The 9,922-nt window shown below is 41.6% G+C and overlaps 1 protein-coding gene across 4 annotated transcripts; it reads right to left on the bottom strand.

The window, feature by feature from the left end:
* Nucleotides 1-1,083: 1,083 nt before the first annotated feature.
* LOC134535210 (leucine zipper transcription factor-like protein 1) lies at nucleotides 1,084-9,892 on the bottom strand. Of its 4 annotated transcripts, none has more exons than XM_063374251.1 (7): nucleotides 9,781-9,892; nucleotides 9,407-9,537; nucleotides 8,194-8,388; nucleotides 6,662-6,851; nucleotides 4,880-5,008; nucleotides 3,236-3,382; nucleotides 1,084-2,005 (listed from the first exon to the last, which is right to left on the bottom strand). In XM_063374251.1, the coding sequence occupies exons 2-7, from the start codon at nucleotides 9,490-9,492 to the stop codon at nucleotides 1,859-1,861; spliced, it is 894 nt and encodes a 297-aa protein (XP_063230321.1). In that variant the 5' UTR covers nucleotides 9,493-9,537; nucleotides 9,781-9,892; the 3' UTR covers nucleotides 1,084-1,858. The 4 variants fall into 4 exon arrangements, with proteins under 4 accessions (XP_063230321.1, XP_063230318.1, XP_063230320.1 ...); XM_063374248.1 differs by lacking the exon at nucleotides 9,781-9,892 and adding an exon at nucleotides 9,635-9,771; XM_063374250.1 differs by lacking the exon at nucleotides 9,781-9,892 and adding an exon at nucleotides 9,635-9,771 and having other exon boundaries at nucleotides 3,236-3,379.
* Nucleotides 9,893-9,922: the final 30 nt, after the last annotated feature.

The raw sequence follows: 9,922 nt of genomic DNA, 5'->3' as shown, positions 1-9,922 counted from the left end.
TGGTATAGTACCAAAAAAATTAAAATTTGCGCGTGTAGTACCCATATACAAGGCGGGAAGTAAAAGTGACTTTGGAAATTATAGACCCATTTCTATACTATCACCAGTTAGTAAAATAATTGAAAAAATTATCAAGAACAGACTTATTGCATTCCTTAAAAAAAGCAATATTTCTACACTCATCATATGGTTTAAAAAAAAAAAAAAACCATGAATGCAGCAGTTGACATTATCATTATCTAACAAACAGCCATAGCAAAAAAAAAAAAAAAAAAAAAAAAAAAAACAGGCAGCGAGACTGTTTCTAGACTTAAAAAAGGCCTTTGACACTGTGGATCATTAGAATTGCTTATAAAGAAATTCCAACTTGCCGGTATAACCAATAAAGCACTTGTGTGCCTTCAAACTTATCTGAAGAACAGAGAACAATATTTTGACTGCAATTATCATCTTAGTAAGGCCAAACCAATTACAATTGGGGTACCTCTGGGATCAGTACCTACTAGGACCAATTATGTTTATGTTTATCAATGATATCGGGAAACTTCCAGTGAAGAGAAAAATGTCCATATTTGCAGATGATACAAGTATCTTTTATTTTGCAGAGCCTGATGTAGATATGAAACAAATTATACAATATGATCTGAATATTTTGCCAAAATGGTTTCAGGAAAAACAATATGTAACTGAAAAAGGAAATAAGTTGTTAGCTTGAGGTACTTGATTGTGTGTTTATAGATTTTTCTCAAAATTTTCCTATGATTAATGGTGTAAGGTACACTAAACATAGAGTAAAGAATTGCAGATGATCTAAGTGTACAAAACAGTTGAAAAGTTCCTATTAGCAGGGATGAATACATAAGTTTTTTTTTTCCTTCCTCAATAGTAATCAAAAATATTAAATTATCAAAAACATTTTAAGTTTTCTAGAGTAGAAAATTCTTAAAAATATCCAAGGAGTCTGACCTGGGGCAGTAGTGGTTGTCACATTTTGCTCACTGCACGGCTCAAACTACCAATGGCTTACCTTGACAGTTACACTACACAACTAGTTCCAGCAAGGGTTTGAAATAAACAACAGAGAACAGTTTATCATTCAGTTTATTATAAATGACAGATACAGTGCAAATCCAGTGAACACATTACAAACTAAAATGGTGTCAGTGGACGGATTACTTTGTACAGCAACTAGTGTGGTCTGCCGATAGGGACAGCTGCTTCATGTTGTCTTCCTACTGAAGTCTCTGCCAATCACAGACGTATGGACACTCTCTCATGATAACTTCAAACACCAATCTGTACCACTGATGACTACGCGATACAACACTGGGTGAAGTCCCTAAAGTCACAGCTGCACTGCAGATTATTCCACATACAAGATGTTTCACCCCCAACATGACTAGAGACACACTTAAACAAAAAAAATATTCTGCCAAGTCCTGTAAAACTTTACGTTGTAACAGTTTCCTTCCCCGCAGGTTAAACTCAAACCTCTACGACTACAAAAGAGAATATTTTTACAATAAATTATGGAATAACCGAGTCAAAATGATGCAATGAAAGATATGGAGGAAGATTTAATTTATAGCTACTACGATCACTGGTGAAACAATTGTGACCACCACCACACTTCCGCTACTCAAGAAGGCTCAGCCTTTGCACTAAACATTCATGTCAACCAAAGATATAAAAGGCACAAACAAGACAGTGCCAAAATGAGATTGTGCAGAGAATTCCTCCATTGAAAGCTGGCTACTCGTACGTTGCGTTGCGTGTGCGAATGCGAATGTGCCTGCAAAGCAAACTGGCAGTCCACGTGCGACGTGGCGGTTCCTCGTAGCAACGGGAACACCAGCCCTCACACGACCGTCTCCTCTGCTGCGTCCGTGGACGGCTCGGTGGCCTGCAGTTTCGCCCTCAGCTCTTTTATCTGCTCGTTCTTCTTCGACAGCATCTTCTTCAAGTTGGCGTACGCAGCCGTCTCGCTGAACTTTCTCTCCAGCTCCTGCAAGTAGGAGTCAAATTTTTATGTGGGTTGCAGACCGCACGATCCTAAGGGGCGGTAACACAACTACAAAACTACAAAGTTTAGAGCCATTAGTATGGAACCATCCCAGCATGCACCTCAAAGTGATTTTGAAAAACCATGGAAATCCGAAGTACCTTAGAAACACGTTAAGACGAAAAGACTACCTGCAACGCTGTGTCAAAATTTCAAAGGAGAGTAAAAAGTAAAGAACCTTTGGAGAGTTCGATTTTGAACGAACAAAAATTTACTTTTTTATTTATACATGCATTTTTATCCTCCGAAATGCTTTGAAATTCACTCTTCAACTAAATTCTTTTTATACTACAAATCAGAGTCCCATACTCATGCGAAACCACCAGTGTGCAGTGTGTATGGTTAAGGGTGCAGTGTGCAATATGCACATTTGAGTGTGCAGTGTGCATGAGGGTTAAATCTTATACATTAGTCACATTAGCTCACTTACCATTCCTCTGTTTGCTTTCCAAATATTCAAACTTGTGACAAATACTGACTGAAGCACACACAAAAGTCATTAAAATTACCTAGCCGACCAGAGGTCAAGCTTGATTGTTCACAAATGCAGATTCTCACATCATCATAATTCACTTGAATCACCGTTTACAAATTTGTAGTTTTCGTACAGCTAACAAAGAGATTTTGTAGGGGAATGGAATCCTGTGGGGCTTGTGTTGCTCCAATCCCACAGTCGCCTGTGCCTCTGGCCAAGACAGTTACTCATAATTAAGCCATCACGACTGTGATGTACGGTTAGTTCAGGCTTAACAAAACACTGATTAGTGTGTGGGGTGTGTGTGGGGTGTGTCGCTTGTGTGTGTGTGCAGAGGCGCAACAACAAGGGGGGGGGGGGGGGGCAAGGGTACTCTGCCCCCCCCCTCTGAAACCTTGAAGTGGAAGCAAACAGGGGCAAAGAAAGTGCTGTGTAATCAATTTTTAGATAATAAAACTGCTTAAATAGCACCATTTTTCAACCTTGAAATACAAATTTTCCCGGGACCACCCGATTCAATAGGGGGGATCGATGATTCTTTATAAAAAGGTATATTGCCTCCCCCTTTGGAAATTTAGTTGTTGTGCCCCTATGTGTGTGTGTGTGTGGTATATATATAGGGGGGTGGAGGGAAGGGGAGGGGAGGAACGACAGCACAACTGAGCGGTGCCTGAAGCTGGTGCTAGTGCCGGTCACACCTGCTCTGCGAGGACGAGGCGGGCGGCCGCGGCCTCCGCCTGCTCCCGGGACGCGGCCAGCTCGCGCTCCAGCCGCTGCTGGGCCCCGCGCGAGCGCTCCAGCTCCACCGTCGCGCCGCGCAGCCGGCCCCGCTCCGCCTCCAGCTGCTGGCACGCACTCTCACGCGCTCTCACGGAGACTCCCCGCGCCGACGTCAACACAGTTCTCACGGGGAGACCGAAGGAATATTTAAATACAGCACGACGGAATTTAAAACCAGTTGCAATAAGTTGCTCCATAAAAAAACCTACAAAGGAGCATTGATTGTTCTTCTCCAAAAAAAAATGAAATGTGAAACGTAACATGCTGGAAAACATTTTCATTTGTTTCGTTTAAGATTATTTTGGTTATTTCACATTATAATGTACAAATAGGAAATATTACCACACATTTCAGTTCTTTCCTTTGAATTTTTTTTCTTTACAATTCAAGCAATTAATCATTGAAAAACCTAATACATCAAACAAAATCACTCGATACAAAAGAAATAAAATGGTTTGTACCCAAATGTAATTAAATAAATAAAATGAAGTTAAAATCCATCAAAAAGCATCAAAAGAACCCATTTATAACGAAATAAGGGTACACTAATAGAAACGAATTCCAATGATTAAATGCATGAAATGTAACGAAATAAATCAAAGGAAAGAACTGAAATGTGCGGTAATGTTTCGTAACTGTACATTTTAAGGTGTTATATACAAAATAATCTGAAACCATACAAATGGAAATGAAATATCTCCACATATACGGAAATGAGTCGGAAACCTAATACATCAAACAAAATCACTCTTGTGAAAAGAAAACCAACAGTAACCATAAACTGAACGAACTCCAAACGCCAGCAGTACAGTGGTGCGACCTGGTGGCGGGACTGCAGCTCGAAGCCGTCAAAACAAATTAACTTATTTTTGATCAGAGTTCGGTAAGTCTATGAATTATATTAACCAGTCAACTGGGACTGATTAAATAGTGAACAGGGACTAATCGGTTAAAACTAGGAGACCAGTTCACTAGTGTGAGCTTTTGAGCTAGAGCAAAGTAAATTAACATTTTATACTGAGAGATGTTACACGATTTTGGAATTGATCATTTTTGTGGTTAATTCAAAATAAAAACAGATGCTAATTTTATCCGAGTGCCTATTATATCAGACTTCAGACCCTATGAATTACTTTGTACGTGACTGTGTGTTGAATTTAAATGACCTGCAGTAAAAGACCTGAAACTTACCATTAGAGACCGGAAAAATTCACGGGTTCATTGACCTTCAGGATAGACTCCAATATCCTCTGCACACTCGGGCAAATGCCAACTGTTCATTGGCTGCTGACTTGTGAGTCGTCTCGACTGGGTGGCCTGTGATTCGACACTTCTATGAGTGAGGGTCTCTAATTGGCCCTCAGTCCTCCAGATTAACAGCGAACCAATGGCAGAAGCAGCACTTAGGTAAAATTATTCGAATTTTAGCATAACACGAAATGAATCCGCAAATTTTTCAGGTCTCTACTTATCATTGATTTTACCAGCTATATTTATTCTGTGTGTACGAGTACCAAACATTTGTGCTACGTGTGCCGTGAACGAAGTCACAGCCGACAAACCTCATCCACACGCCCTGGCTGCACGTCTGGCTGTGTCGGTGTGGGTGGCGTGCGGGTCTGCTCAGGTCTGCGTGCGGCTGCCTCCATGGCCTCTCTCAGCAAGTCCGCCTCGTCGCGAGACGCACACAACTGCAAGGACAAACCCCCAGCCCATCAGACCGTACCTTCAGCATGCCAGCGGTTATGACGTCGACCGGGGCTGATCCCGTTCGGCGTGGTTGAAGTCCCGGCTGCTCAGATGGGTGGTAGAGGGGGTTCGAGCCTCGTGGCCTAGCGCAGGTGTGTCACTCTCCCGCTCTGGAATGGTCCCAGAGAGTTCCGCAGGTTCTCGTCGCGGAACGAGATGACGAACCTGAGAAGTTTCCTCGCCGTGGTTGCGTCCCGCGTCGGCCGTCCGTGAGCACGCGTCTCCAGCGCGTCTGACGACTCCGCTGCTCGCAGCAACACTGCCCCCACGCTGCTCCGGCGATGCGACTTCCAATGTGTCATCTTTGGCTGCTCGCGCGATACTGCTGCTACACGATAATGCCGCCCGCAAAATCCTCTGTTGCCCGGTCACTCCCCTTTCCCCCGTGCGTCTTTTCCCCGCGTTCCCACACCTCTTTTCTTCCATTCATGTTATAGCGCGATGACTGAGTGGACTGTATACGATAATGATTATAGATGCCATTATAATACAACAGTTTAACCGTGAGGCTACACCATAGTACTACTCACCGCCATGATGAAAAATACGACTGACTTCCGGCTGAAAGTATCAGGGCTGCCAAATATTGGCAGAGGATCCTGGATAATGGTTGCCTCTACACAGCAGCGCAGGAAATACAACTTGAAGTATTCAGAGACTTCTCAGAAGCACTGATTACGTTGAGGTCTAATCAATGTTACTAACACAAAATTACACACACTAATACACAGTCTGAACAATTCAATTTATTTCCCCCCTTTATCAACACTCTTCCACACACGTGCACATTGGAGCAAAGAGGTGGCAATGTGCAACAACGGTCTAAGCGACTGGGAGGAGCACTTGGGGCGACTTCAAAAAGTAATATCTGCAAACATCCTGGGTCACAACAAATATATAATATTAAAATTTGAAACTCTGCTAGGTATGCACAGTGAAATATCGGCACGAGTTCAGAAATTAATGTCCATGTCTCTACATGGTATTCCATCATTTGGAGAAAGATTACACATAATGGTATCTTGTGACTGTAACGCTTCACAAGTTTTTGTACGACACAAAATAAAAGATGTAACCTATAAACACAAATAATTTCACCATGTAAAATATATAGTATGAACTAAGCATGTTTCCCATAATGATGGTAAGAGCTGTTGTGATGATTCAGACTGCTCCGGTTAGCTGTGATATGAACTGAACCTACGTAAAGCGCTTGGAAAATGCTGAAAGACTATTAAGTTATAGCATTGGTAAAGAGATATACATAGACACACACACACACATATTTGAGTTTGACGATGGTTTTGTAAGCAAAATCAAACATAATATGAAATATATATATACTATTTGCACAAGAGTGCCAACTTTTATGTAATAAAGTTAAAATCTTTCCAGAGATAATATAAACATGATTTAAGTGGACGGTTTCTAACGTCTTATATTTACTGTGTGACTATAAACTGAAGTGAGATGCCAAAAAAAACCAAAATGCAAGTTGGCAAAACGCTTCCAGTACGGCTTCCGTTCATATCGAAGCTTTTTTTTTGTTCCGGACTTTCGTGACCGGCGACGGAGCTCCGGCGCCGAGCGCTCACCTGGCGCTCGGTGTCGGCCAGCTGCCGGGCCAGGCGGGCGTTCTCGGCACCGAGCTGGTCCACCTCCTGGCGCAGCCGCCCCGCGGGGCCGGGCCCCTCGGCCAGCGGGGCCAGCCTCAGCTTGGCCGGGCTGCACGGCTTGGCGGGCGGGCAGCCCCGGTCCAGTCCCTTCAGGGCCTCCAGCTCCCGCCTGCGACACCGCGGCATCGTCTCGTACCCGCCGGCCAGCCTCACATGCTGCTGGTTCTCTTGCAACGGGGGAGAGCGATTACAAATAACATCACACACATAAGTAAACATCTTGCAGTCTCGTAAAAAAAATTGGTTGTCTGTAAAGTCGGTTTACGGACGATAGTTTAACGTGACAACGTCATGACAAAACATTGATGAAACTATTGCATACTTTTATGAATAAAATTGAATTAATTTATTGAATTATTACTATTTTGTATGGATACAAAGAAGGAGTAAAATGAAATCTACAATTTAATTGATAAATTTACTTTTATTTGCACTCATTAATTCAAATATGTTTATTACTTTAACGAAGAGATTATTTTAACTATAATTTTATATTTTTTCCAATCTGTGTTATTCTGTTAAGGATAAGACAATGATAGGAAAAGTAGGAAACAAATGGGAGTGTTTCAAGTTTAATGTGCCCTGAAAAAGTCAAATTGATGGTTGTTCAAATCAAATGGAAGAGAGATAGATGCGGTGCAAGCATACAATGAGCGTAACGGGACAATGTGTGTAACGGGACAATGTGCGCAACGGGACAATTTTTTGTGCGTGCAACCGGCATTCATAGATTTATTAGACGTCACTTCAAAAAAAATAATGTGTCAGACCAAAGTTTGAGATAATTTTTTCAGATTAAGTATTGGGTAACATTAGCTTGGTTTAAATTTTAAGGTTGCTAAACTGTAAAGATTACTAAATCATTTTAAGTTTCGCTTGAAAAATGCTTTTAACCTGAACGAGGCGTTAAATTCAACTAACTGTCATAAAAGAATATTTGCAGTACAAAATACTTATTAGAAGTTCCAAAAAAAACATAAGAAAGTTACTTACGTACTTCAATATTTGTCTTTAAAAAAAAAATGATTATTCTAAATATTAGTTTCATGGATGTTGATTGCAAAGATTGTAAAAATCTGATACACCGAAGAAAAAAAATAAATCCAAAATTAAACTTGAATAAACATATAACATTTATTGCATAGAGAAATAATCCGAATTCTAACACCCTTACGCTAGTTATGTTCCTGGCGTCGAAGTGCTACCCTCTATGATACACATTCATATTTCATTCAAGTGTCGGGCAGTGTAGCCCAGGGAAGCGGAGCCCGTCACTGCGGCAGCCCCGGGAGTAGACTAGGGCCACAGGGTCCCGGCTCCGGAGCCTACAGGTGACCAGGCCGAGGCGGGCTCAGAGCGTGTGTGAACCGTCGAAAGAGCGCACGACCGGGTGCGGCGGCCTAAAGGTGGTTCCGGCCCGCGGGACAGTTCCCCCCCGGCTACGCGGTCACCTGCTGTGCAGCTCGGAGAGGTCCGGCTGCAGGCGCAGGTGCCAGGCCTCGGCCTGCGAGCAGAGCTGCTTCAGCAGGAGGGCGTTGCTGTGGGCGGCGTCCATGAGCTCCGCCTCCACCTCCCCCTGGACGAGCCTGAGCAGGCCCGTCAGCAGCTCCCGCACCTCGTCGCCCGTGTACGTGTCCTCCAGCAGCCTGCACGGACCCCACACCTGCCACACCTGCCGCTCTCCACCTCATTCTCTCACTCTTCCTGAACAAAATTTCTAATTTTTTTCCTTTTTTTTTTTTTTTTTTTAAATTAATTAACCTAGTTCACAATTTTCGATAATAAATAAATGAAATCCAGTCTCAACCATTACCACATCTGTTTTAGTTCTCGCTCCACTTTCTTTAGTTCACTAAAACACCATCCAGAAAAAACAATGCTTTCAGAGTCTTTGTGACGGCTGACTGCAGCATGACATTTTTTTCGTCTCGAATTACTTATCACTGGGGAATTTTCGTGACTTTTTTTTTTAAAGATTTCAAGTAAATTTATTTGTATGATCCGAACTGCATTCTGTAGGAAACGTGAAAATGGCATTGCAGTTGGCGCGGGACTTATCTGAGTACGCCCCGTTTCCCTCACGTACACATTCAGGCACTGCTTCTATCTCTGGTCTGACAGTGTACTCAGTTTGACCTGCAATGAATTAGCCGGTTGTAACAGTTGCGGAAGTCTCTGTGACACTGGCCAGAGCATTAAAAATGTCTGTCTGCGTTACCTTGTAAGCAAGTCTTTGTAAGCGTCACCAAAAAAACAAGTTAAAAGACAGAGTAAATGGAAGAGTTCAAACAGAACTGTTAACAGTAGATAAAACAAATATTCCTAATACATAAATTAGAATAGCTAAATTTTGTTGTTTTGATTTTCGCTGTCTTTACTTAAGAGCTGATTGGCTAGCCGTGGCAGTTGCTGTCATAAGATGAAGATTTTATTCTTTTTAAACGATTAGCATTCTTCAACCTTCAGACCATCCTCTGATTTGTTACAACCATGTCTGTAAAGTGTTGTAGTGTAGTCTGAACTTTTAGCAATATTAAGTTAAAGTTAAAAACCAAGTGTGTGCACATTACAGCAAAAATATTAGATGTGGGGGTTTGTAAAGAAAGATTCAAAAGTAAATTACACAGGACTTGGAAGCAGTCCATTCAGACACCTTCACCATACCTTGACTCCATCACATCTGTGAAGGAATACTCGACTGCTTTAATTGCCTGCATTCTTTGCTGACGGGCGAACTTCAAATAATTCATAATGTGTGATTGGTGATGTTCATTCAGACCAAAATTGTAGTTTTTCTGAAACAGATTTTAAAAACTTAAACCCCTTGTAGAATGTGGGTAAGAAATGTTATATCAGTTTAGTTCTTCAAAGCTTGATATAAAATTATTTTACCACATCTTCCAGTTCTTGCATCTTTGGAATCTAAAATATTGATACTGAAGTAAAAGTTATTTTAAAATAAATAATAAAATAAAATATTTTACAGCCAATAAAAAATCGATTTCTTCCCTCCCTACTTAAAAAAACAAGTAACTTACGTTTTCGCTCTATATTTTGTTTAATCCTGCATGGCGTTTGGGATTTTACAAGTCCTATAATACATATAGCCAATCACATAAACAAAACTGTTAAAAATCCACGAAGCTTCTTTCCTCTATTTCACACAATAAGAGAAAAAAT

This window comes from Bacillus rossius, chromosome 8, assembly GCF_032445375.1.
Source record: "Bacillus rossius redtenbacheri isolate Brsri chromosome 8, Brsri_v3, whole genome shotgun sequence".
NCBI lineage: Eukaryota > Metazoa > Arthropoda > Insecta > Phasmatodea > Bacillidae > Bacillus > Bacillus rossius.
This window is presented reverse-complemented; position numbering and strand designations above follow the sequence as displayed.